The 27,271-nt window shown below is 43.0% G+C and overlaps 3 protein-coding genes and 1 long non-coding RNA gene across 8 annotated transcripts; 2 read left to right on the forward strand and 2 right to left on the reverse strand.

Moving 5' to 3' along the window:
• The first annotated feature begins 124 nt into the window (after window positions 1-124).
• On the forward strand, window positions 125-7,017 carry ZBTB8OS (zinc finger and BTB domain containing 8 opposite strand). Of its 4 annotated transcripts, XM_082494041.1 has the most exons (9): window positions 125-306; window positions 449-555; window positions 1,598-1,787; window positions 3,218-3,242; window positions 3,825-3,946; window positions 4,181-4,263; window positions 4,667-4,719; window positions 4,980-5,016; window positions 5,719-7,017. In XM_082494041.1, exons 3-9 carry the CDS (start codon window positions 1,700-1,702, stop codon window positions 5,803-5,805), a joined length of 495 nt encoding a protein of 164 aa, XP_082350167.1. In that variant the 5' UTR covers window positions 125-306; window positions 449-555; window positions 1,598-1,699; the 3' UTR covers window positions 5,806-7,017. The 4 variants fall into 4 exon arrangements, with proteins under 4 accessions (XP_082350167.1, XP_082350170.1, XP_082350169.1 ...); XM_082494044.1 differs by lacking the exon at window positions 4,667-4,719; XM_082494043.1 differs by lacking the exon at window positions 449-555 and having other exon boundaries at window positions 125-215.
• Window positions 7,018-7,124: 107 nt separating this feature from the next.
• LOC309680571 lies at window positions 7,125-11,888 on the forward strand. The gene is made up of 4 exons (XR_014269960.1): window positions 7,125-7,336; window positions 9,983-10,169; window positions 11,491-11,688; window positions 11,773-11,888. It is a non-coding gene; the product is annotated as an uncharacterized lncRNA (long non-coding RNA).
• ZBTB8A (zinc finger and BTB domain containing 8A) lies at window positions 9,390-12,113 on the reverse strand. Its single transcript, XM_082494220.1, has 3 exons — window positions 11,127-12,113; window positions 10,009-10,178; window positions 9,390-9,734 (listed from the first exon to the last, which is right to left on the reverse strand). The coding sequence occupies exons 1-3, from the start codon at window positions 12,082-12,084 to the stop codon at window positions 9,405-9,407; spliced, it is 1,458 nt and encodes a 485-aa protein (XP_082350346.1). The 5' UTR covers window positions 12,085-12,113; the 3' UTR covers window positions 9,390-9,404.
• Window positions 12,114-18,902: 6,789 nt separating this feature from the next.
• LOC309680412 (zinc finger and BTB domain-containing protein 8A-like) lies at window positions 18,903-21,935 on the reverse strand (the record flags this gene model as incomplete). Of its 2 annotated transcripts, none has more annotated exons than XM_082494007.1 (3): window positions 18,903-19,930; window positions 20,339-20,508; window positions 20,981-21,935. In XM_082494007.1, 3 exons carry the CDS (start codon window positions 21,918-21,920, stop codon window positions 19,598-19,600), a joined length of 1,443 nt encoding a protein of 480 aa, XP_082350133.1. In that variant the 3' UTR covers window positions 18,903-19,597. The 2 variants fall into 2 exon arrangements, with proteins under 2 accessions (XP_082350133.1, XP_082350132.1); XM_082494006.1 differs by having other exon boundaries at window positions 21,071-21,920.
• Between the last annotated feature and the right edge of the window lie 5,336 nt (window positions 21,936-27,271).

Here is a 27,271-nt window from a genome sequence, read left to right on the forward strand (position 1 = left end):
GCAGCCAATCCGTGAGAGGCGAGGGGCGGGGACACGGGGCAGGCGAGCGCGCTCGGCGGTCACGTGGGCAGGAGGAGGGGGCTGCTGAAGCTCCCTTGGGAGCCGCCATTTTCCGGAGGGGAAAGGGAGGGCGGCCCGCGCCCCTCGCTCGTTCTTAAAGCGGCAGCGCACCGCGCTGAGGGGCGGCTCGGCGGCGGAGGCGGTTCTGGGGCGAGGTACCAGCTTGGGAGCGGGAAGGCCCGTGGCTACGGCCGCCGTTTCGTCCGGTACCCACAGCCGTGGGCAGGCCGTGTCGGGACCAGACTGGTGCGTGTGTGGGGCCGAGGCCTGGCCCTCGTGGCCCTCCCTCCTCACAGGGCTGCCCAGAAACCTTCGGAGTATCCTCAGCTTGCTCTTGGGTTATTAATTGTTTATAATCACTAATAACTTCCCTTTTTCCCTCATTCAGTGCAGCGGTGAGCCCTGCTTGGTATGTAGCTGGTTCTGATGGGCCTACTGTGAGTAACCTGGTGCGATCAGCCGCGGATCTGACCATCCACGGTCAGGGCTTAACAGGTGTAAAATCAACATGTGTGTTCATCTGGGTGCATTCCCTCAGGAGCAGTGGCTTCTCAATTCCAGACTTCTCTTTGCAATGTCCCTAGATGCTTACCTGAAAATAGAAACTGGAAATCCCATGTAGTCTGTGTCTAAGCCTCGGAGTAAGAACCATTCCTGTTTAAAAGTAGTCTTGATGATGTTACATGCCATCTATAAATCTGTCATTTGTTTATGGAATTCTTAGGCTCGGTGGTGCATATATCTTTTAATGCACAAAAAAAGAAAGAGTGAGAATGGTTATTATATCTGGAAATTTGGGGAGTCTGAGGAAAATTAATTAGCCAGGAGTTAATCAGGTTCTCCAATTTGTATCTGTCAGATTCACAAATGAAAGCTTGTATGAATCTGAGCAACTACTGAGATCCGGTCTGAGAATTAGACTTTTAAATAGGGATTTGATACAGTTCTTGCTTGAAAAAAAAAAAAAAAAAAGACATTCTGCAAGAAAAGAAACATAGGAAAACCTCTGCACTTGTGTGACAGGTCAAACTTGCCATGCATGTGTTTCTAGGATGCCTTAAATGTAGTCTGTATCCTAAGAGAAAAGGAGACTTTTTTTTTTTTTCCCTAAAGAAAAAAATGCATTTAAGGTTACAGATTTTCCTTCCTGTTACGTCTTGGGGTTTGGAAGCAATGCACATTTCAGCTTGCTGTGTAATGTACTATATTTTTCATTATTACAGTATTTTATTATTTGAGGATGAATCAAATGCTTTGTGTACACAACAATGAAGAAAAAACGTGGTTCCTCCCAAAAAAGGCCAAATTCCACACTTTTTCAGCTTTGCTGGCTGAACATAACTTGTATCAGTTAATGAGGCAAACGGCATAGGACTGAACTCTGAACTTCCCCCATCTCCCGGTGATAGTTTTGATAACAAACAACTTAAATAATGTGCATTTAATATCATGTTTTAAATACCTGAGTCTGTCTACAACTGCTACCAAACTGCTGTCAAGTGAAAAAACTGACCTGAGTCAATTCTCCCTTTTCCAGCACAGCATCTCACGGGATGCCCGGCAGGATTGACGCGCTGGCGGACGTGGCCATGTTTCCCACCACCAGGAAGTGAGTGAGTGTTGCTCAAGCCCAGCAGCGATGGCAGCCGATGAGAGGGACTACAACCTGACGGAGGAGCAGAAGGCTATCAAAGCCAAATACCCACCGCTCAATAAGAAATACGAATGTGAGTATTTTTAACGCTCTCCTGACGCAGCATATGTGTGACAGTGCAATCGGGAGGGGGAGGAAGGGGAAGGAAGATGGCAGGATATGCTTTTTAAGCACATGTGGGGTTTCTTAATATGCCAGTATTGGGTGTGTTTAGACTGTGGGAGGCATATGTAGTTGAATTAATAGAGATGTGTCTAGAATTTTCTTTATCACAGATAAATGCCTCTTTTGTTATGGATTCTAAAGAAATCATGATAGAAATAAATTAGTTAAGTCTCACCTTGAAAACTTTCCCCTTTCAAGCTATTTCTTAGGAAGGCAGTATGTTTTTCCACCTCTCTTATACAGGAATTGATATTCAAGAGTGTGTTGGTCTTCTGCTTTTTTTTTTTTCTCCTACACGCACTACTTAAAGATCATTATCGCTCCCTTTCCCCACCCCTGGAATGTCTTCTAAGAACATGTCAAGCAAGTGGGTGGCAGCCCAAGGGCTAGCTTAAGGCACGCACAGGAGACCATTCAGTGTCTGACTGTCTTCTATTTCAGAGGTGTCTGGAGGGACAGTGTCTGTTGCTCTGTTAGAATATATGTATTTTAGGATGCATTCAGATTTCTGCAGTGCAGAAATATGGTGACATATTGCAATAGTCACGCTGTTTCCATAACTGGAAGAGGTTTTATTCTTCTTTTACATCCACTGGAATTTGTTTGCTTTAGAGACCGTTGTTGAGAATCCATTAATAGTGTGTGAACGATCTAAACAGCATCAGAACAATCTTTCAGTTAGAGCGATCATGGCGTGGTATTTATTTTACATCCCAAGTTAGCTCTGTTTCTGCCAACCTGGTATAATCTTGCATTTCTCTCGCTCTTGTAAATGAATACAAATGATGATCATGTAAAACTTGATAAATGCTTGGGATGTTAACCCTACCTTATTAGTGAAGATTGCCTTCTATTTTGTATTACGTACTTTTTTTTTAAAGTTCTCCTTTTTGCCTAATGAGTGTTTTTGGGTGTGGACAGGTATATTTGTTCACAGAGCTGGAAATATTTGCAAATCTCATCCTCTGCATGAATAATTTTCAGTCCTGCAGACTTCAGCAAAAACTCTTCACTCCTGGTTAAAGTTTCTTTTTATTGCAGTTAACTTGTAGAAGCCTGTTGCGTTACAACAGCCATACCTTGCGCACAGTGCTGTACATGTAGGGCACTGACATAATTATATGAAACAGTGGTTTTCTGCTTGGCAGAAATAATCCAAGATTCCACCCGTACTAACTTTTTCTAATAAACTGGAAAATAGATTATCACTGTTTCACATCTGAAAATGAAAGCAGAAAGTTCTTGTTATAACAACAATATCCGTTTTCCTTTTTTTTAACCCTCATTTTTAAAGTGTGTTTGGTGATGTCATGCCTTTTCTTTTTCCTTCCCCCTCAGATTTGGATCACACAGCAGATGTGCAGTAAGTATGGGCAGCTGGGATTTCTCAATATGACAAATTGATTATTTCTTACGCTGCTATAAATCTGGAATACCTGTCGAAGACTGGTTGCAGGTGTACACCTTAGGGAACTATGAAATGTCACACACTGGGTTTTTTGATGGCCAATTTTATTTCTGCTCTTGGGAGAGCACAGAATCACGTTTCGTTTCTTTTCTATGGTAATATTCCCATGGGGCTTCGGATTAAGGCTCTGTTATTTGGAAATGTCTTCTGAAATCTCCTTTTAATCTCTTCCTTTTAAACCAAATTTCTTCTGAGTAGTTCACTTTTATAGACATCAATTAGCCATATTAGGAAAGAGCTTTCTTGTCTGGTAAAACATTTATTTTCCATATTTTCCCAAGAAACTCTTCTCACAAACTGCAAGAAGGAAAATCTCTTGTAATCTGCCCAAATGCGTAGGTGATAGGTATAGAAAAGCGAGTATATTTTTCATTCACTTCCTCTGTATTAATTCTTGTGTTCTGATTTCTCACCTGAATATTACTTTGGGATTTTTTTGTTGTTGTTGTTCTGGTAAATTATCCCATGCCTTTCTAGGCTACATGCTTGGGGTGACACTTTGGAAGAAGCATTTGAGCAGTGCGTCATGGCCATGTTTGGCTACATGACGGATACAGAGACCGTGGAACCTGTGGATACAGTAGAGGTAGAGGCAGAAGGTAAGGCTGTGTGGACTTTTTATATTGGGACTACATGAACCCTAAGGGAGAAGGGTACCAAAATTTTGAATCTTTAGATGTAGTTTTCTTGCAGTTAATTAAAAACTAATTAAGCATGACTAATCTCAATCTTCTAACAGTGCAGAAGCAGCACATTTGACATACTCTTTAAAAATGTTTGGGTGTTCTTTCTGAGACAATAAACTGACTATCTTCTCTGCTTCAACCATGCAGGACACGACATGTTGTCTCTTCTTTTCCACTTCTTGGATGAGTGGTTGTATAAATTCAGTGCTAATGAGTTCTTTATACCCAGGGTAAGTGTTCTGTTTTGATCTTTTTCCATTTGTAGGTCAAGGCTGTTCTCTGATAGCACCAGCTCCGAATGCAATGTTACTTTAGGGGAAAAAAAAAGGGACACAACAGATCACTTAAGCACAACACACGGAGAATTGAAAATACCAGGGCAGAAAGACTTGAGAAACAAATTGTTAAGCTTTGTTACCACAAAAATCAATTATTAGATGCTATTACATGGTCGGGGTAGCTCAGCTGCCTTCACGTTCCAAGTAGCAGCATATCTCTTTGAGGCTGCTCAGATTCTGTGATTTCAGCTGCTGTCTAAACAGTGAAATATAACCCTTGTAAATGGGATTTACTGAGAATTTCTGCCTGAAGGTGGATGTTGCTGACATATTTCTCCTCTCGCTTTATCTGCAGGAGGTGAAAGTGCTTTACATTGACCGAATGCAATTCAAAATAAGATCAATTGGGTGAGCTTAAACAGTCGGTTGAATAATGAATATCTTTACTGAAAATGGCACATGTTGCCTTCAGAGTCACCACTCTGAAATACCGTTGACATGCTGGACTTCACTGATGGTTTTCTAAGAAGTGGATTGTGGGCTGCTTTTTCTTCCTTTGAGGCTTTAAATGAAACTCTTGCTGTCCTGTGCTCATCATTGAAACAAGTTATAACATTTGATAAATACTAGCAGAAGTCCAACCACCTCTCTTATTTTTGCCTTTAAAGGTGGGGAGAAGAGTTCTCTCTACCCAAACACCCTCAGGTAGGCAGTGGATCATCTGTACATCTTTTACTTTTCAGGGGTGAGATGGGGAGGGGTGGTGTCTTTTAAATCAGACCTCTAAGTTCTCGAGAGATCTGACTATAAACACGTTTGCATGATATCACAGGCACTAAACCCAAGATCTTGCTTTCTGGCTGTTTTTTGTGAATGCATTCCTGAAACTGTTGAGCATGTGATGCTTCCTCAGCACTAGCAAAACTCAACAGTTGGCTTCCTTTTTTGTGATGCTGATAACACAGTAATCCAATCTATATTCAGAATGCGTGCATGGGTTTGGTCTTCACACTATTAGGAAGACTTTTTGCTTGGTCAGTTTTTGCTTCTCCCCCCCCCCAAGGAATCACAAGAAGCAAATCATTATCTCTGTGCCAGCTCTTCAGCTGTGTCAGTATTAGCATAGCAAACGTTGGTGTTCTGTCAGAGGTAAGAGGAGGAATTTGTAGTATTCAAGAGGCAATAAAATAAAGGAAGAGTTACTTATTTGCTATTTGGCCTGGCCATGTCCTTGCCATTAGTATGCCAACTTTCTTATTCATCAGAACAAATGCAGTCACAGCTTTTTTGGGAGAAAAACTGTTAAACGGGATAGCATTTGTAGAGGGTGGTAAATGCTGTGTATTATGAACTGCTAGAAGGGGTGTCATTTAGCAAATACATGCTTTTGTGTCTTTTTCTGTCTAGGGTACAGAGGTCAAAGCCATAACTTACTCCGCGATGCAGATCTGTGAAGACGAAAAGCCAGAAGTCTTTGTCATCATTGATATTTAAAGCAAGAAAAGTGTGGTTGAGCAGATACTTGTCATTGGCTTGCAAAAGTCCCTTGAAAACTGTAATCCCCATGGAAGTAACTAAGGAATTGGCCAATTCATGTCAAAAATTGAAGGGAGGGATTGCGGGGAGTGTCGGCCTGTGTTTTGACTTCAAGATGGTGAGACAGAGAAATACCTGCATGGCAGGAAACAAAGAACTAGTTGGGGTTTGGGGGGTGTTGAGAAGAAGAGAGTTGTAGGGGTTGAAAGTCTCTCAGGAATGCTGGTAGTCTGTTTTTAAGGCTGATACGTGTGTTAGGTGCTGTATGAACTAAATAGAGAAACTAGCAGGGCTGCCAGCTAAAATACTATCTTTCCATAGGGTGGCAGGAGGTAATGTTCATCTACATGTTATCATTTGCAGATTTAAATGTTCTAATTCTGAGGTGACCTCCCTCCTCCATATCATATAAAAGGTCCAAAATATCTGCAGTGGGTTGGATTTAATGTTGAAAAATGTCTGACTGTTCAAAGAACACCTAAAAAAGTATACCAATTAAAAAAAAAACAAACAAACAAACAAACCACTACACCTTCTGGACTACTGTAAAAAAACAAAAGAAAGTCATGCCAGCAGGTGGTGCTGAATTGCTGTAAATAAACTTCCATGTGAAATCCTAAAGCATGTGGTCATGTACATGGAATCCTAATAGCACCGAGTACCACTCTAAGAAGCAGCTTTGCTGTGCCGGAGAAAGGGATGCTCCAGACTCTCTGCGGGTTCGCTCCCAACTGTATCTTGCCAAAGCTGATTCTCGTTTAAAAAGCAGATTTGAATCCGCTTCCATTTCTTCCTTTAGAAAGGACAACGCAGACAATCCATTAATGTCAAAGGATTATAGACTTCAGTTCACCGAATCAAAATTAATCAAAAAAATGATCAGAAGTGTGTTTTTAGCTGACAGTGAGTGCGCGTTACCTGCCGTTGACCGTGAGGGGCACAGTGCGTCAGCGATGGCGGCAATGGCCTGATGTGCTTTTTTTTTTTTTAGTGTAAATGCTGCAAGCGCCTCACCTCTGGAGGTGCTGTCTCATCTTGATTTTGTTGTAAAGTCATCTTAAATAGATCTGTTTTTATTTCCACCTTGTGACTATTTGAGGGATGAAATCCCTTTGATTATTTTTTTTTTTTTGAGAGTGCTTCCACACTGAAATAAAACTTGGACTGAAAGATTTAACAGATTTGGGTGTGAATAATTTTGGCCAATGGCTTTTTAACACGAATAAATTACATGTGTGCTTTGTTCTCTGCTAAGGTGAGGAGACTTTTTTTGTAAGAATGACGATACGCCTATTCGATGGGACAAAAGAAAGGATGATTTTACACATTGGGTTTTCTCCCCTCCTCAGGAGGAGCCCCAGGGCTCCAGCACATGCCCACTGTGGTGACAGGCCGGACACGGCGGTGCTGTGGAGGAAGAGCGAGGCCTGGGTGATGTGAACGGCTCCGGGCGTCCTCTCAGCACGGCGAACCGCCGCAGCCCCCGCAGGTGAGAACCGGGGTGGAAGGGACGGCGCCATCTCCGCCGCGGCCCCTCAGGCAGGCAGAGCGCGGCTCCCGCCCCTCAGAGCGTCTTCGACACCTCATTGGCTGTCTAGGTCAGGTGACTGGGATTAGCCAATCAGGCGTCGAGTTGAGGTGGCTTTGTTCTCCTCAGAGTCTGAGGAGACGGCGGCGCTGTTGGGGACGTGAGCGCCGGCGCTGAGGGGCGGGGGGTGAGGTGGTCCTGGCCTTTTGCCCAGACCTTTAAAATGGGACAAGAGAAAATCAACTTTGTAGAAGTGCCGAGGTGCCCTGTGTATGCCGTCAGTCACAGGATGTAGTAACGCAGCAAAGTGCTCTGCTTTTAGAAATGGTGACAGGAACTTGCTAGAAAAACATTTGGAATTAACTAAGTAAGTGTTGGTCATCTTTTTTATTTTTTCAATATTTATTAAGTACTTAGTATAAAACAGGCTTTGAATTCACCTTGTTCCATTTCCACAGCTGTGGGAGTGACAGGTTTCAGCCAGCAGCATGTTTACTGGAAGTCCAGTTCTCCCAGTGCATGAGAGGAGCCCCGTGGCTGGTTGTAGTCTCTCAGACAATCAATGCCTGAAAATGGTTAATTCAAAAACATGCTTAAACTGCAAACCCTTCTTTTGCTGTTAGTTGAGCAAGCTCTGTAGGCTTGCCCTGTTCCCGCTTTTCCCTAGGTATCTCTTAATGGCAACTATTGGAGATGGAGAGAACCTTGATGTGAATCAAAATAGCTGTTCTCAGTTCTCTACAGGGAATTTTTGCTTGCTTGGCAGTAACCTCAAGCTACAGATTCTGCTAACAGGAAAGGAAACATAACATGAGACATGAAACCAAACAGTGGCTCTTTATCAAGAGTACCTACTGGGAATGCCATTCTCTGCTCTCAGTCTGAATGTTTCTTCTATATGTTCTGAGATATTTTATCATTTTAGTACTGAGCATTTTCAGTTTCTTTAGTGCAGTGGTTCTCTGACCCAAATAACTGCGAAAAAAAAAATGTGATAACTAAAGGAGCTGAAGAGATGCCAGAATTACAAAGGTTGCTTAAACTCTAAAGGAAATTGTCCTTATAAACCAATATTTTATGCTGACTGTCAAACAGCTGTTAAGCATCCTAAATTTATATGAGCAGGGAAGCCTTTCTAATGTAGCTCCATGATCTAAGTCACAAATGTCCCACTGAAATTAGAGACTTGCCCTCTTTATTATCTTAGCCTAAGATAGACAGGAGTTTAAGCAAATCTTGCACCAGTCCTGAAAAAAAAATGGAAAAAACCTGACAACTCCTTTCAGTGATTGCGCTTTATTTGCTTGGAACCATGTTAGTGTTTCTTTCTCTAAAATCCATAGTACAAAACCACTGCATATCTGAAAAGGCAAACTCATATTATGAGCTATGATGCTCATATTATGTGCTAGAGATGCTCTGTTCATTATTCTATTCTGTATGGCTGTGTGTATTCCTTAAACTAATTCCTTTCATTCCTTAAAACTAATCATGCTTTTCTCAAATATAAGAATCAGTAAGATCACTCAGAAAACAAAGCTCTTATAAATAGGTTCTTCAGCAGGAAGAATTCTACTTGTTTTCTCCTTTCTTATGAAGTTTCTGAAGTGTATATACATGTTAATTACAGTGTCAACAAAAATGTTTTACATTTCCTAGCTGTTTACTTTAGTAAGACTTTTTCAAAGCAAATTATCAGTATTTCTTTTTTAAAAATTATATTGTATAGAATCTTTGTAAGACTATAAATTGGTTCACGCTTTCATTATGAACTGGAGCTCTGAGCAAGTCTTTGCAATACAAACCAATTCTTCTAAATAGTTTCTAGATAATAAGTACTGTTGGGACGATATTTAGAAGTAGTTACACTGTTGCATGTCTGTACGTATAAAACAACTTGTACATATTTTGCTTCTCATGATAGAATTTCAGCATTATTTAATTTTAATAAAAGTAATAAACGGTCAATAGTTGGTAGGACACAAGTAATTTAATCTTGAATACAACAGTAACAAATACACCAATATATCTACCTAAGATTTGGCTTCACCTTTTCATCTACCTCATCTGGAACATCATCATTAACGTGTCGGACAACCAAATTATACGGTTCCTCCTCAATCGTCTCTTCATCTGATTTCTGTTCCTCCTCCAAAGCCCATTTGGAACGTTTGTTTCCCACAGAGGAGACAGGAGAATGTTCTGCATCTAAATCATCAGGGATGCTGTCAAAATTAGCTTCTGCTAGACACTTATGGCACAGTCTGTAGCGTCTTGTTCCCTGCTGAACAACACATCCTGTTAGGTCAGTTACGTGACGCTTGCATTTTCTGCAGATCAGTTTGCCGGCTTGATGTATCTAAAGAGATTTAAAATTCGAAAATGTCAGTGTTCATCCAAAAGCAGATTTACTTTTTATTTCCTTTTTTTTTTTTTTTTTTTGAAAAAGAAAATTCACTAAGTCGTTCTAAAAAAATGAAATTAAAAATATAATTTGCCAATTTAAATAACGAGTAATTGATGTGCAGCTAGGAAGCTTTTCTGGCATTAGGTCTGGAAATGACTGAACAGCTGGTACCAATGACATCTTGTGGTGTTTTTGTCTAGGCTGAATCTCGATTGAAATGGCGTACCGTTTGGAAGTGGTTACGTAAATGCTCTAGTCGGGTGAACCTTTTCCCACACGCTTCGCATGGGTATGGTCGCTCCCCTGTGTGACACCGAAGATGTCGCTTCAGGTCTGCCCGTCGTTTCACCGTATGCGTACAGAAGGGGCATTTGAATCGCATCCGAGGTAGGTCATCTGTTACAGAGAAATACAGGTAAAATGTCAAACAGCAGTAGTCTTTCTTTATGTAGTAGTTTGATTATTTTTCAGCTTAAAATAAGCAGCAGTTCATTTTTCCTCTGGTCTGTCACTAAATAGGAAAAATCCAAAAATATAATTCCCCCCCAGTATTTCTTATTGAATGTACTTAAATGGCATTTGATAGCGTATTCTTTCTTACTCGGGGTATTTTTTAGACATACAGATGATCCTGAATACGTAGCTGCATATACAATCATCATACCTGCCTCTTCTATCAGCTAAAAGTTCATAGCTTTGACTTTTATAATGTCTATGTAATATACTAGGATGCCCAACGTCTTGAAATTATGCAATCATAATAAAATACAGATACATCAGTTTCCAGAGGAATGCACATAGGAATACACCTGCCAACTTCATTCTACCCTCTGAGGCATGTGGTGTCAGGCCATCAAGAGCTGAGATGCTTAATGTGGTGTGGCCAAACAGTCCTGAAGCTTGGGCTGGTTTGGACCTTAAGGGAAACAAAGCCTCCCCGCAACAACAGGACCCTCTCTGGTGAAGGACTCGGGTTGGATTTATGTTGAACACCTCTATTTCTGCCAGGTATTGGGGACATTAAAAGAGAAATTCAGTCCTTCAGGTCCCCAAGTCCACTACAGCTCTTCAAGCTTCATAAACTCCACTTGGGTCCGAATAATCTGGCATGTGTTGTTTTAACTTTACACAAAACCTGGGTCAAGCTCTCTGATTCCAGTTCTTATGCCCTGTTCTGGCTGAAAAGTCTCACATTCTGTTAGACACTATAATCGAATAGATCAAGAAAATAATCTGCAACTCTGGGCATCATTTTGATCTTCATGCAGCTATACAAATTCTCTCCAAAAGATCATCTGAATTCTTCCAAAGACAAACTTTTCAAAACCATATCTATTTTTTTACCTTCATTCCAACTACTCATGACACCTAAAATTGTGGGCATTGAGGTGTACAGTTCCTCTGCTTTTAACTCCATGAACTCAGGAGTTCTTGAAAGTTCTTGTTCTAGCTGGGCAACAGACCACCTCTTCGGTATCACTTCCGATTCGTGATTATAGCCGTAATCATTGTGATCAACATCGTTCTCAGCATCGAATTCAGCCTCCTCTCTAACCCGAGAGATGTGGCTGGAATCTGAGGCACTGCCGCCTCCACCAGCCCGCTCAGCTTTGTTCGATTTACACTGCACAAAATCACGGGTTTGCGACAGTCCGAGGTGCTTTCGACGCTTTCTCGTTGAGCCCTGTTTTCTGCCTCTTTTTGATAGCTGTGTTTCTGCCCGCTGAAGAATCACCTGTGAGGACAGATAGCTGCTGTAACTACTCCAGGAATTTTCATTCACCGCAGTAGTCTTTTCATCCGGCACTGAATAGGAGCGCCGGGGGTTGCTCTTTGCTTTCCTTCTTGACCGATATAGAGATGGATGGGCAGGTTCACTGTCTGTACTCTTGGCCGAAAGGCTGAGGTAATGATCCTTTTCCTTTTCATTAATATCCAGCGATGACTTAATGAATGTCTTACAGACATTAAGAATATCTGTCATCTGCAGATAGCTAGCAGCCGACATCACTTCGATCACATTTTGACCGGTTAAAGACAATATGCCTGAATACACAAAGTCCAGGATAACCATAAATGTCTCTGGAGAGAAGACCTCAAAAGTAGCTATTGTTGGCTGACTCGTCTCCTTTGAGCTCTGCGAAAGGAGCATTTTGAAATAGCCGCTGCTGGCAAAAAGCACATTGCGATGTGCTTTGAAGACCTTTCCCTCCACCAGGATATTGCAGTCGCAGAACAAGTCTTGCTTCCGCTGTTCGTTCAGCTGCTCCAGGAGGTGAAACTGATGGGAAGAAATCTCCATTCCAGTCAGGGATAACGGGAAGGTTTGCTCTGAAGTAAAAAGACAAGTATAATCATGACAATCTAAATAAATGTTATGGAATCCTATTTTAAAGAGATGAGCATCGCGCGTGTTATGACATTCCCAATATATCTCCAAACTCCCTGCAGCCCCTACCCCGCGTAACAACACAAGAAACTTAAGTCAAAAAGAGGCGAAAAGATGCCTCAGCCGCATTACCGCGTATCCTAAAAGAATTAACATTACATCGATGAAGACGTGAGCAGTTCACGGACAGAGAAAACGAACTTTGCCCTTCTCCGCGGGGGGATCTACGGCCGACGAGAGGGTCGGCGGCTTAAACGAGTTCGCCGCCGGCACGGCCCCGGCCCGACCGCCTCAGGGCCGCACACGAAGGCGGCGGCAGAGCCCCGTCGGCCGCAGCCCTCCCGGCCCGGGCTCCCGCGGCATTGGCGGAGGCCGCCGTCACTCACCCGCACGCCCGGCCGAATTGGTGGCTCGAGCACCGGCAGCCCGGGACGCCCGACGGCGCCGGACCCGCCCGCCAAAGCGCGGAGGCGCCTCTCGGCTCCGCGGGCAGCCGCCCCCGCTGCCGCCGTGGGGACCGCAGCACCCGCCACCGCCCGCGCTCCGGCCGGCTGCGCGCTCCCCTCCTCCGCCGGGCCGGGCCGGGCGTGCAGCCCGGGGCCGCCCGCGTTAGCCGAACCCCGACTGCCGCTGCGCCGGAGCTCCCCGCCACGCTGCCGCCGCCCGCTGCCGGGCGCCCGGCTTGGCCCCAGCCGCTCCCGCCCCGTTGCCCGCCGCTTCCCCGCGCCGCCGGCGCCGCGGCCGCCCCCTTGCGCGGCCCCTCTCGCCGCGCACCCGCCGCCCGCTCCTGCTCCCGCGCAGCCCTTTGTTGCCGCGCCCGGGGCTGCAAATGGCGCCCGCGTAGGACGCTGTGCAGCCCCAGTAACGATCGGCTCCGAGGGGCAGCTGCCGGGGGGCCGCCGCACACCGACCCCGGCGCCCGCGGAGGCTGCGGAGCCCGGGGACGTCTTCGCAGCAGCCCGCTCTTAGCCGCCTCCAGCCCCGACGCCCGGTCCGAACGTAGCGGTGTACAGCACAACCGCCACTCACCGGCGAGGTCCTGCGGGCGGCTGCCGCTGAGCCGAGAGGAGCGGGCGGTGGATGCGTGGGTCCCCGGCCCCGCGTCGGGGCTGGCGGTGGCTGAAGGCGACGCGCGGGTCCCGCAGCCCCGAGCCCTGGAAGCCCGAACGTGAGAGAAACAAAAGGTATTTGCTGACGTGGGCGTTGGACAGAGACGCCCGAGGGCTGGGGACACAATTAAAGGGGCAACGCACCGATTGCAGGCGCAGCCCAGCGGCTTCCTCTGCCTGATCGCCCTGCAGTCGTGCTGCTCGCCTCTTCCCACACCCACACGCTGCCCAGGAGGCCCCCTACCTTACCGCAGGCAACGCATTGCTATTGTTAAAGGCCAGTCCAAATATCTTTGTATGTGAAAGGAAGGCATCACCTGAATGGGAAATATCTGTAGTTCTGTACTTAATGTAGCAGTATTTTTGTATCAGGGAAGTTTTGTGTTCAAACAATGGAGATAATCTTAAAGTACTGCAAGTGGGAGTGTAATACAACAGATTGTCCTTTTTCTCCCTTCTGTGTGGAAAAAGAAAATCAAATCAGGATGCCTGTTAGAACACAAGATGCTTTCAATCTTGTGCCTGTTAGAAGACGAGACACTTTCCTCGAGATCGTTTTGATTTTGAGAAGGAACCTCTGCAGGTCATTTGGTACAGTCCCCTCCTCAAAGCTGGCTCAGTTAGAACATGTTAAAAGAACAGTTCCTGTTTGCACAGTAAAAAGTGTCAGGTTCGAGTGTGGCAGAACTTCATTATTGTTTAATTTTGTACAACAGCTAAGCCAAGATACAAAAATCTTTTTTCCTGCCACTCCTCCCAGTTTTTCCTTACAAATTTGTGTTCTGTGTTGCTACTCTGCTTAAAATTCTTGATGCACCAAATAAGACGCCTCTCTGCATTTCAAGAGCTAAATATGATAAAAGGTTATGCTAACTCCAACGTGGGAGGCTTTTTAAGTGAAACAGTATAGAAAAGACTTAACTAAATAGTTTTATAAGCTTTTCTTAGTACCTTATCAAATTATACCCGTGACTCAACAGACATACAGACTGTTGGTACTGGGAAAAGTACACTGAAAGTCTGGAGACAAGGACTGGATGATTATAAGATACTTTTCTTCAAAACTCAACCTTTTGGCCAGAATTAGATAAATTTTCTTCTATTTCATTCTCGTACATGTTGCCTTCCAACTAATAGTAACCTTCTAATTGGCTTCTGACTTTCCTGAGATGTTCCAGAAAAATCAAGCAGCAAGTGTTGGAATGCCTGTACCAGAATATTGAACTACTCTTACAATTCTGCTGTACTTATTCATGTAGAAACAATACAAGGAATACAGAATTAACTATTTGGATTATTTTTGGATTGTAATTTATATTTCTCTACTTTGCAAATGGTTAGAAGTCCCCAGTGCCAGCTTGACCAGATCATATAGGTAATGGCCTCAGCAGTTCAGTGAAGTACTTATGAATTTGTAAACTCATTAAATAAACCCTAAACACATGTGCTTATTGCAGTTTGACTGCTGCTATCTTTAGCCCAAAGACTTTGATTAAAATATAACTTTTAAAAGCCTTTTTATAGGATAATTTCAACTAAACAAGTATAGCTTACCTGTAATTCTCAACACAAATCTCTACTCTGCTCACCCTCTGCAGTTACGGTTTTACATAGACATTCAAGAATACAGCATTGTTGTTATGCTGACAGATGCTATTGATTGTCAGAGGGGGATCCAGGCACCTCATGAACTCAGCTGTAGCCAGATGGTAGGTCAGGCATTTTTCAGCTAAATCAAGGTCCATTTAAATAATAAATGGGGCTGAAGATAGTGCTCTTAGCCCCTGTATAGGCTATCTGAAGTTCAAAGCCAAGTATTTCTGCAGACTAAGAAACCAAAATCTAAGAAAGGTAGACATTGGCATGGCTAGGTAATGGGATAACCTCCAACAGTGACCAGATGCTTCAGGGAAGAAATGTAGTATTCCTTAATTTTATATCCAACAGAGATTTTTTTGTCATGGAAAAATTGAGAGGGATCCCAATATCCTGGGGGATGGAGTATTTCTTCTGAAGAACCAGGAGTAAAGGAATGATGATATATGCAGCAGTCTGCATCATTCCTCCACTAGGGATCTGTGGGCTTACAGATATTTTCAAAGCTCACACTAAATCAATATTTTTGCTTTTTTTCTCATTGCAGTTCTTAAGAACCAGAATAAAATATGTATCAAAAGGTCAGAAAGGGAGATTAATCCTGAGGTTGGTTGGGGGGGCTGCTTTTTTTTTAAAAATAATTTTGAAAAAAAAAAAAAAACAACCAACCAACAGTTGAACCTTTAAGATAAGGACAACTGTCATTTTTGGGGATAGTTAATACAGAAGTTTAGATAATTCAATGGAAAACAAAAAAAATGTGGTATGATGTGAAGGACAAAACTAATCAAGTATCACACAAATCATAGTTTTATGTGGCAGGTAGAATTCTGCAAGAAATGTCTGAAAAGGGGGAAATAAATGTTTTTTAATTCAGAGTTTCAGCCTTTGAAAGGATGGCAAGGTAGTTGGCCAGAAAATATAGTTAAAGATGAGACACTAAACAGTGGATGAGGAATCTATTTCTTCACTCTTGACCATGGTTTTGTGAACACAATGATAAACACAAGCCAAGCAAAAAGAGGCAGACTTTCAGTGACAAAGGACAGAGGAGAGAAAAGGACAAAGACACTAGGGTTGCACAGAAAGTAGAGGTATAAAAGAGGAATGTCTCTTGAACTGGACATCCCTGCAGTGTTAGTCAGATGAAACAGGGAATGGAAAAGCAAATGATGAGAATGATGTATTGAAAACCAGTGAATAATCAAAACATGCATTAAGTAGTATTTAGGAGCATTCAAAGCAACATGAAGATGATGAAAGAAGTACAAGGAAAAAAAAAAGTAGCAAAAAACAATTTGGGAGGAATGATAAAACTGTTGGTCCTAGGGGAGCTGTGAATGTCTCTAGTCCCACCTCCCACAGGAAGAAGGCCAGCACCAAGATCAGATCAAGATCAGATCAGCCATGGCTTTGTCTAGCCAGGTCTTGAACACTTTTAAGGACAACCATCTCTGAGGCTGCTTTCTGAACAGCCCATTTCAATACTGCACTACAATTTAAACCTCTCATACTCTGACTTGGATGTACAGAGGCAGGACAGAAACAATCTGAATGGATCGATATTAGCAGAATTCAGTACAGTTCCCTACTTGTGACTTGGCAAAGTTCAAAAAGCAACATATTCAAATCAGTTATTGTTAAGTAAATTAAATTCTGTGGGAGTAAGCCTATATGGTCTTTGCTTTCCTCCTTGAAAAGAACAAAAATGTTACTTCTACTGATGAGTGGTGTGTGATTCCAACAGGAGTATGAAGACGGTCATCAGAAGCAATGCAAGGAGATGAAAAGAAAACAAATAGGATTTCATTTAGAGAAAAACAAGTAAAATATATGACTGGCTATGTAAAATGAAGGACGTAGAAAATATAAGGCACTTAACATTTATCTTGTCTTGCAATACAAAAATAAGGGAACAACAACTGAAATTAAGGCAACAAATGTAAAAATGGTAACCTTTTTAAAATACAAAACATAATTGACCTGTGGGAATCGCAGTCTTGAGCTAAAACTCCAAGCTTAATAAGATACTTTAAAAATTACTATAGATATCTAGTTATGCTACTGAGAATAACAATAATGCATAAACACAGTGAAAACCCTTGTTTGCCAGGCAAATCAACAATTAATCTATATTTAAAGAGTAAATGTCTTCATATGGATAGATTGTTCCATTTGCCCATTATAGCCACTTCACATCTTTTTCTGAAGCATCTGGTCCTCAGTATTCTTAGTTTTATGGTATCTAATTAGATTGAGCATTGATCCCAAAATCCTTTTGCTTCTAAAAATGCCCCCAAGTACACAGAAACACTTAATGGTCTCACCTTTACAGTTGGCAGTTAAGATTTCAGGCCTAGAGTGACACTTTATTTTCCCCTCCCCTTAATCCGTCCCCAAAGACACACACGGACTAATCCCAGCCACTTTGTTTTCTGGGACAGCAGGCACTGATACCTAGAATTTATTGCGCATACTGTTTAATGTAAAGGGAAACGGAAAAATCTATTAAATTTGATTTCAGCAAGCATATTCTCTTGAGATTTGACTGAAGTCATTCCATGTTCTGTTATAGATTTCTTTGTTCTATATTTGATTTCGTTAAGGTTGCTCAGGAATATTTCTTAGCCATTTAATAATATGCATTTTGGGAGTAATAAGCTTCAAGAAATTAACCAGCTGTTTTCACATCAAGTCCATTTTGTGGACTGCTGACCAAAGTGTAACATGAAATCGAGGCAAGTGTAAGTCATGGTTAGAAAAGATGTTTTCATATGGGTCATAAGAAAGTTTTGCAAGTTCCCTGCTTCCGTCCCCCTCCCCAAGTCTACGCCAATGGACATTAATTTTTGTAGGAACAATAAAATAACACTTCTCATCTCCTTAGAACATACAGGCAAGCTGCTTCTTGACAGCTCTGCATGTCTGAGGGGAAGGACACTTAATGCTTACACTGTGAGCTTAGTAGGAAGCACTCGAGCTGCCCTTTAAAAGATCCTTAGGCTGGCCATCTGCAGCCCGGAATGAAAATGCTGCACACTCTGGTAATGACGATGCTAAAAGGCTATACAGTTTTTACACAAATAAAAATAAAATAGTGACTTCTTAGCTGTCCCTGGGAAAGAGATTATATAGTATATATACGGGATTGTTCTGCAATTACCCCCAGGTTTCAGCCAAACATGCTTACAAAGTTGTAAAAAAGAAAAAAAAAAGTTTTCTAAGTCTATACCCATTGAGTTCAATGATCACAGGATGAAGACTGTATTAATACTCAGGTCTGTCCAAGAAAATGCAGAGTAAAAGCACCGCAGGAGCATACTTCTCTCCTGTTTACAGTGCTGGTTAAGATAAACTCACTAAGTAACAAAACAAAAAGTGGCTCATTTTGTTGTAGAAGTAAACTTTCTTCGCCATTAGTCATCTCATCTCTTGTTGTCTAATTGTAGGTAAAATTACACAAATATGATGTCTAGAACTTCCAGTACATCTTGTTCTTGTTAAGGACTGAAAAACGTTAGTTATGTTCTCTTGGTGACCAAATGACTTTGGGAATATATAAATTGATAATGACTCCATCTTAAAACTCATGAGTTTAAATTGAGTACAGGTCAATACAAACATGAGTAGTCAATGGTTTCAGATGGCAAATCTCATCAGTTCCATTTCTAATGATATAGTATATATACTGTACAAATTGTTCTGCCACTGTTATTGGCAAATAAAACGGGGGACAAAGAGAGAAAACAACAGCTGAAGTAACCTTGTAAGGATTGTTTCCTTCATGTTGGCATGGAGAAGCTGACGCTGCCATTGGCAATGCTGTGGATGTAGGGCTACCAGTCACATCAGTCTGGCACTTCTGAGAGGTTTTTTGGAAAAAAAAAAAAAATAGCCACCAAAAAAAGAGAGTATTTTACTAGTGCTTATTAAAACATAGCCCAGTCTGAGTTCCCAATTTTCAGAATGAATAAAACATCTACTGGCATCAATTAATGATCCATATTTGTAATCATTTTATCTCTGATGTGTTGACTAGGACTAGCACTCGTGTTTATTTTCTTGTAAAGAAATAGGTGTTGAATAAATGAACTGCTAAAGATTCTCCTTATTCTAATAAATTTTACAACAAAGTGCTTTTCGAGACGAATGTGCTAACACATTTTTAAATGCTTTTTCTTAATTAGCTGCCTTTTTTCCTTACCATAATATGAAGACTTCATGAAATTTCATGGAAGATTATCTTCATTTCTGAATACTGAAGAGAGCTTTTCTTTATATTCTGGTGTGTGGGGTATTTATACTTTGTTTATCACCAGATGATACTACTTATAAAAGCCACATCTCTACAAGTTTAACAAGTGGGCAATTTGCAGGGCTGCAACTTTTTTTTTTTTTTTTTTTTTAAGTATTTAGACCTCACTCCCTTGAAAGCGGTTTTGAGGAGTGACCCATTGTCTACTATAAAAAATTATCCATGTAGTAATTCAGTTTCCTTGCTCATCCATTATTTCATTTAAGGATGGATTATTTCTAATGAAGCAAAGTATGGGTATTCTGATAACAAAACTCAGAACGGACTCAATGCCATGTCCATAAGTACATGCAAGTCTGGATCTGTTCAGAAGAAACCAGTATGTCTCTGTACGGCTGGTGGAGGGCTCGTGGTCAAGACAGTACATTCTCCCTCTTACATGGAATTCCTAATTCTTGTCTTGCAACTACCTAATATTTGGTTTTACTTCCTTTTCATCTGCTTCATCCTCACTGTCATCAACTTGCTGAATGACCAAGTCGGTCGACCCATCCTCCACAATCTCCACATCAGATCTGTTATCTTCCCCATAGTGCCACCTGGAATCCTTATCCCCGTCTTGTGGAAATTCAAGGGGTGCTTCAGCTTCCAAGTCAATGCGAATACTGTCTATGCCAGCTTCAGCCAAACACTCATTACAGAGTCTGTAACGTCTTGTCCCCTCTTGGACCACTTGTCCTGTTAGCTCAGTCACGTGGCGTTTACATTTTCTGCAGATAGGCTTACAAGCCTGATGAATCTGGGGAAATTGAAATGAATAAATTTGATACTGTATCCACAAAGAAGTGTTTTTTAAGATGACAAAAAGTAGGACTGGAGTAGCATCAAATGGTAGCATTAACTCCTTTTGAGAGACAGTCATCAAATGTTAAAAATGAAACAATCACAGGCACTGTAATTGCCCACTTAAGCTCTATTACACGACTCACATAGAGCAATACCTTTGCGAGCCATCAATTAACAAATAAATTCATCCCCTTTCATATAAATTATGCTTCAAATTGACTTTTAACAAAACCAGATTAATTTTCTATTACCTCTTCTTTACGGGAGTCCATGTATCAACCAGATACACTTGTACTGTGTTTAATTATACTGAGACAGATTTACACATTAAACAAATCATGCAGTTACTAAAAATACATACTGTTCGAAAATGGCTACTTAGGTGATCTAGCCTGCTAAATCTTTTCCCACATGCCTCACAAGGGTAAGGGCGCTCTCCTGTATGACAGCGAAGGTGACGCTTTAGGTCTGCTTTTCTTTTCACCACGTGAGTGCAGAATGGGCACTTGAACCTCATCCTGGGCAGATCATCTGTTAGAAAATAATGTGATTAAAAAAAATTAAGTCATAATATGCCTAGTCATGTAGTGCTCTAGGAAAAGGCATTCTATGAGCAGAATAGCAAATCACTTTTATTAAAAAAAATATTAGCGTAGGTCTTTTTGAGCACAAAGATCTTGTGCTTTCCAGTAAATTACACAGGAGTGGAGCAAAGGAAAAGGAGTGCACCGTTAGCTAGATTAAAATGAGCTTAAAAATATGCCAAAAGATCATGACTTCAATTTGCAAGATGAAGCTGTAGAGACGCTAAAGATTATGTATTTTGAAAGGCTATTCACAATTTAAAATAAAGAAAGAGTTAAACTTTCCAAACTTACATTTCTGGACAATACAGATGTCTTTTTGGCAATGGTACACCAGTTCAGTAAAGTACATTTTCTCCTGGGCAGAACAGAGGATTCACAGATGACTCTGCACCTACAGCACTAAACCCAACTCTTACCTTCAGCCCAGCTTCCCATGACACCTAGGATGGAGGGCATGCTCGCGTACGGCTCGTCTGCTTTTGAAGACTTTGATTTACTAGAAGAACGAGGTGATTCATGCTCCTGCTGCGACACAGCCAAACTCCTCGGTATCACATCAGACCCCTGGCCATACTGGTATCCCACGTGAGGAGATTCAACTTCTGTTTCAATCTGAACTTGCTCCTCTGACTGAGCAATGTGGCCAGCGGGCTCAGCAGCCCTCTCCTCCAGTTTGCTTGATTTATAGTGAGGAATGTCAGAAGGTTGCTGCAGTCCCAGGTGCCGGGATTTCTTTATGGAATCCTGCCTTTGCTCGTGTTTGGACAGCTGCTGCTGGGCATTTCTTTGAGAAGTCGGATAGTAGCTGAGATTGCTCCAAGTGTTTCCACCCATCATACATGTCCCTTGATCTGGACTTAAGTGCGAATGCGGGGGGCTGTTTTCTGCCCTCCAGCCTGCGCTGTACAAGCAGGACCGTTCCACACCGTTTGAACTGACATCTTTGTCTGAGAGACTGAAGTAGCGATCCTTCTCCTTCTCACTGATGTCCAGCGATGACTTAATGAACGTTTTACACACACTGATAACATCGGTCATCTGCAGATAGCTAGCAGCCGACATCACTTCGATCACATTCTGACCAGTGAGAGACAGTTTGCCTGAATACACAAAATCTAGAATAACTGTAAACGTGTCAGGAGAAAATGCCTGGAAAGTCGCTGTCGTCGGCTGACTCGTCTCCTTCGAGCTCTGCGAAAGGAGCATTTTGAAATAGCCGCTGCTGGCAAAGAGCACATTACGATGTGCTTTAAAGACCTTTCCCTCCACCAGGATATTGCAGTCGCAGAATAAGTCCTGCCTGCGCTGCTCATTTAGTTGCTGCAAGAGGTGAAACTGGTGAGAAGAAATCTCCATTCCAGAAAAGATGAAATTAGTGTTGCTCTAAAAAATAGAGAAAATAATTCAACTCTTGACTTCAGTGTCGTGCAACTTAGCCAATCAGGCCCAATTTGCAAGTAATGTGATTTATTCAAATCTATAAATATATTTAAATTACAGTATGTCCAACCACACGTTCTTTTCCCAAGAACAAAAAAAAGTGACGAAAAAGCCAAATAAACCGGTGGACATTATTTGGCAGAGAGGTGTGTGCTACAGCCAGGAGCATCTCCTTCCCGAGGATGCAGGACAGGGTGTGTGCAACCCGCTGGCACCTCCACACGTTCTCCAACGAGACCAGGAACCCTCCGGCCGCCGGGGCTGAGCGCCGGGTCCCTGCCTGGAGCCGACGTTACCGCATCGCCCCGCTCCGGCCGGGCTCACACCCCTCCACGCTGAACGGACCAGGAGCGGGACGCGGCGGCAGAGCCCCGTCGGCCGCAGCCCTCCCGGCCCGGGCTCCCCCGGCATTGGCGGAGGCCGCCGTCACTCACCCGCACGCCCGGCCGAATTGGTGGCTCGAGCACCGGCAGCCCGGGACGCCCGACGGCGCCGGACCCGCCCGCCAAAGCGCGGAGGCGCCTCTCGGCTCCGCGGGCAGCCGCCCCCGCTGCCGCCGTGGGGACCGCAGCACCCGCCACCGCCCGCGCTCCGGCCGGCTGCGCGCTCCCCTCCTCCGCCGGGCCGGGCCGGGCGTACAGCCCGGGGCCGCCCGCGTTAGCCGAACCCCGACTGCCGCTGCGCCGGAGCTCCCCGCCACGCTGCCGCCGCCCGCTGCCGGGCGCCCGGCTTGGCCCCAGCCGCTCCCGCCCCGCTGCCCGCCGCTTCCCCGCGCCGCCGGCGCCGCGGCCGCCCCCTTGCGCGGCCCCTCTCGCCGCGCACCCGCCGCCCGCTCCTGCTCCCGCGCAGCCCTTTGTTGCCGCGCCCGGGGCTGCAAATGGCGCCCGCGTAGGACGCTGTGCAGCCCCAGTAACGATCGGCTCCGAGGGGCAGCTGCCGGGGGGCCGCCGCACACCGACCCCGGCGCCCGTGGAGGCTGCGGAGCCCGGGGACGTCCCTCGCTGTCCCTCGTAGCAAAGCTGGCTCCGGGACCGTTTCCGCCCCCAAATCCTAGCGCCCTGTCTGGCCTGCCGGCGTGCGAGAGCCGCCACTCACCGGCGAGGTCCTGCGGGCGGCTGCCGCTGAGCCGAGAGGCGCGGGCGGTGGATGCGGGGGTCCCCGGCCCCGCGTCGGGGCTGGCGGTGGCTGAAGGCGACGCGCGGGTCCCGCAGCCCCGAGCCCTGGAAGCCCGAACGTGAGAGAAACAAAAGGTATTTGCTGACGTGGGCGTTGGACAGAGACGCCCGAGGGCTGGGGACACAATTAAAGGGGCAACGCACCGATTGCAGGCGCAGCCCAGCGGCTTCCTCTGCCTGATCGCCCTGCAGTCGTGCTGCTCGCCTCTTCCCACACCCACACGCTGCCCGGGCGGGGATGTGATGCCCTAGATGCTTCCTTCCACACCTTTACGCATAGCGGGGGCCTTGATGACCCAAATCCTTCTTTAATATGCCTGCAGCTTCCTCAAAAGGAGATGTAACATTTTTTTTTCTTTTCCTTCCCTGTTCATATCTGTTATGTTCTGAAAAAAACAGGCCTGAAATCCTAGTACCTGAACCTCTCACCTTCTCTCACTTGAAGTTTGGTATCTTTCTCCTTCCTCTTCTTGCCACCAGGGTCTTTTCTGTGCTCTTGACACCCCAGTTATTTCTCATAAATATTTGTTTTCCCATGGGAGCCACTGTGCCTTAGCCCTATCCTTTGTGTCCTTTTTAGCCTTCTCTTCCATAAACTTAAGGCATTCCATCTTGAAACAATTTACGTTCCTTTCCCCACTATAGCAAAATGGTAAAGACATCTAAAGACTTTCATCTGATAGTTAGAAACATTCTCCCAGTATATCATATACACTTATTCATATTCAATTTATATGCATTTATATTGTAACAGTATTTTTCACCAGCTTAATTCCTCCTTTTTAACAAACGTCCATAGTTTTGTAGATTCTGTCTTTTTTCAAATCCAGGCCACACTTTTCAAATCTTTCATGAGACCCATTCTGCTTGCGTAAGACTCCACTCTGTACCTGACGAGCTTAAATTAATCATTCTTGAACGTGGAAGTGATTGGAATTTACACAGTATTTTGCATGAATCTTTTCAGTCCACTAGGCGATGGCGTTAATTATCAACCGAAGACATTTCACTCTGATGTACCTACAACTGACCAGCCTTTTCCAGCCATGTCACATTGCCAGTCCACAATCATCCTCTGATCGATGTCACCTGCAAATCTCATGTAATTTATCTTGCTTTTACATCAATGACTAAAGAGTGTATTCACAGAGTTGATTCCCAAGTCATGCCAGAGGACCATTAGCATCTTTGTCCTTGTCTTTCTCCTTTCAGGGTGAGGCAACACAAGCCTAGTACCCTCCATTCATTAACAGTGCATTGGGACTGCTCTATGCCACCCCGGGGTCACTCATTGCAGGGTGTATACAGGAACCTGTAAGGGTTCAGAGAGGGACAGAGAAATGATAAAAGTCTGGCACAGCTTTGTACAAATTTCTGTAGAGTGAGAGCGCGCCAAACTAGGAAAAAAAATGAAGCAGATGAGATAAATTGAAATCTATAAAATCGTGAGAGGATCAATCGGGGCTGTTCACTGCTTATTCCGGTATAAGAGGAAGGCGAATGAATCTGGCAGGTGGCAGGGTCACCGCAAGCCGAGGACGTGGTTCCATCCATAATGTAGTTAGGCGCTGGAACTGCTTGCCATAGGCTGTTGTGGATGTGAAGTGTTTGTCACAGGGCTGTACTAGACACGGTCGTGAGAGAGACTTGAGAGCTACACAGAGAAATGTCCTGTGCCTTCAGAATTCCCCAAGTCACAAATTGCAGGAGACTGGAAGAGTATTCAGGTCAAAATATTGCTTATCATATTTTTCCATAGAGCAACTGATTTTGACTCAAAAGTCTCGAGTTGGGGAATTTCATAGAATTTCGTTTATTGACAGCTAACATAAACTTTCAATTACTGATTCCAGTATTGAGCAATAAAGATGACAAACGATTAACCAATCACTTAGATTGTTTATTATAAACCAGGAATTTTATTTGCAGTATCAGGTTTTCATACTGCCTGAATTCATTTCTCTCAAGTTTGATTTTGCCTGTCAATTTAACTAGGTAGCACCTCTTTTTATATAACATTCTACTTTTTTTTTTTCCAATCCATGCCCAAATTAGTTTGCCTGCTGAAAACTTTCCTTTTGAAAAGAACTATTTGTAAGTATTTGTTCTGTTGACTTAGCTGACTTCTCAGTTAATTGGTACTTTCACTTGTATATTGGAGAATGCTCCACTTGGTAGTAGGTTATCAATATTAATAGGACCTCAAGTGTTCTCCATCTGCTAGGAACAGGTAACAGAATTTTAAAAGTATAAAAAAGTATGCAGTGGTATCTGGAATAGCTTAATTAGAATTTTTAAAGATGTTGCAAGTGCTTTTCTCAGAACACTTCAGAAAGCTTGCCCACAAGTCTGTGCAGTGCAGCTGGGAACAGCCATGGAACAGACTTTGGTTTTCTCATACACAGGGACTGATTTAATCTTGTTTTGAACAATAATACATCACAAACAATCCACTGATTCTAGAAATGTATTTAGTTGTTTAATCTAGTCCTTTGTTTTGTATTTCTAAATTTTAGAGTTACTGTTTCTAGCCAAGAAAGCTCCACTTGAAGTTGAGATATTGTTTGGAGAGTTTATCCAACAGGAATAAACTTGGCAACTATGCAGAGGAGGTGCTTCTCACAGCCACAGGAGGAGTGCTGCAAAGTAAGACTAATAGTCGCCTTTTTAAAGAACAATTTACAAATTACTTAAAAAAATGACATTGCTAGTGCTGATACAAAAATTATTAACATAAATGTTGCATTGTCTTATTTGGGTTTTGGTAACCAAATATAATTATCAGGAACATCGGTTAAAAGAATTCAGTTTTCCTTTAAATAAATGTTTCTGAGAAATCAGACTTCAGTTACGGTATATTTTCTGACTTAAATATATAATGATATTTCTTGCCGAAGAAAACTCAAGAGCATATACTAGAAAAACCAAAGTACCATAGTTCAAAGACTGACATGCATTGGTTCACAAGATTAACTTGTTGGGAGTTGCAATGTTTTGTTTTGTTTTGGTTTTTTCACAAATCTGTGAGTAAAATAATATGCATTTACCAAGAGATTTATTTTAAATTTTGAAAATATAAGTAAAATTGCATATAACCTTAAGCAACACAATTTCTTTCCTTTTTCTACCATTGAAGAAATAGCTACAATTTTTTTCCACCGGATCAGAAACGTACCATACTTGGGGAATTAATTTGTTGCTCTTTTTTTTTTCCACTAGATCTAAAAATGCATTTAATGAGAAAATGTGAACAGCAGGAATTTTAATCCATGCTCTTGGAAAAATTGTTGCTTTTAAAAGTGTTATACCTCTTAAAAGAAAAGTAATTCTCTGAGAACATTTTGTTTGTTTAAAAGCTTTTGAGAAACTTTGTGTGACATAACAATATATATATTTTCAGTAGTTCATAAGTGAGTTGCTAATCGTTCCATGTCAGGAAACTTTTCAGTGTTACAGGACCTAATGCCTTGAGGAATACAAAGTATGCAAAAATAAAAGATACGACCATATCCCCGTCAGAATGAAAGAGCTTTTTGAGTTACACAGGCATGGCCTGGAGATAGGGGAACCGTAAGCAAGACACCAGAAATGAATTAAGAATGAGATTACAAGTTCATCTAATACACTGCCAGTTTATTTGGCTTTAGCTCATTTGCCTCGGCATCATTTTTACTGTCACCAGTTTTCTGCATAATGAAGCCAGTGGACTCACCCACGATTTCTGTAGATCAGTTGTCTTCACAAAGATCCTGAGCTGCGTCCTTATTATCTTCTAGTACAAATGCAAATGCCTCCAGGTCACTGGGAGATCACGTCATTTTTCAAAATGAAAAGGAAATCTTGATACACTGTCCTAAAATGTTGCGTACAGGGAGGAATCTTCCATCTTCCGGTACACCTAACATTAACTGCACAGGCCATCTTCTGAACGGAGTTTACAGCTTGGGAAGAGGCTGAGGTTTGATGGCAGTGTTAACAGAGGCAGCAGCTGCACAAGCATAACTTGTCAGTAGCTTCATCTATACTAGAAACCCAAATTCCTAATTATACCAATATAATTAAATTAAATACCTCTTAAGCATATTCTTATCT

This window comes from Vanellus vanellus (genome assembly GCF_965231255.1).
Source record: "Vanellus vanellus genome assembly, chromosome: 22".
Taxonomy (NCBI): domain Eukaryota; kingdom Metazoa; phylum Chordata; class Aves; order Charadriiformes; family Charadriidae; genus Vanellus; species Vanellus vanellus.

Excerpts from the sequence above, each read along its gene's own strand:
- ZBTB8OS (XM_082494041.1), top strand. The coding sequence starts at position 1,700 with ATGGCAGCCGATGAGAGGGACTACAACCTGACGGAGGAGCAGAAGGCT. Across the intron at positions 1,788-3,217 it reads GCTCAATAAGAAATACGAAT|ATTTGGATCACACAGCAGAT; the intron begins GTGAGTATTTTT and ends CTTCCCCCTCAG. Across the intron at positions 3,243-3,824 it reads GATCACACAGCAGATGTGCA|GCTACATGCTTGGGGTGACA; the intron begins GTAAGTATGGGC and ends ATGCCTTTCTAG.
- ZBTB8A (XM_082494220.1), bottom strand. The coding sequence starts at position 12,084 with ATGGAGATTTCTTCCCATCAGTTTCACCTCCTGGAGCAGCTGAACGAA. Across the intron at positions 10,179-11,126 it reads CATGAGTAGTTGGAATGAAG|ATGACCTACCTCGGATGCGA; the intron begins GTAAAAAAATAG and ends TCTCTGTAACAG. Across the intron at positions 9,735-10,008 it reads TACGTAACCACTTCCAAACG|ATACATCAAGCCGGCAAACT; the intron begins GTACGCCATTTC and ends AAATCTCTTTAG.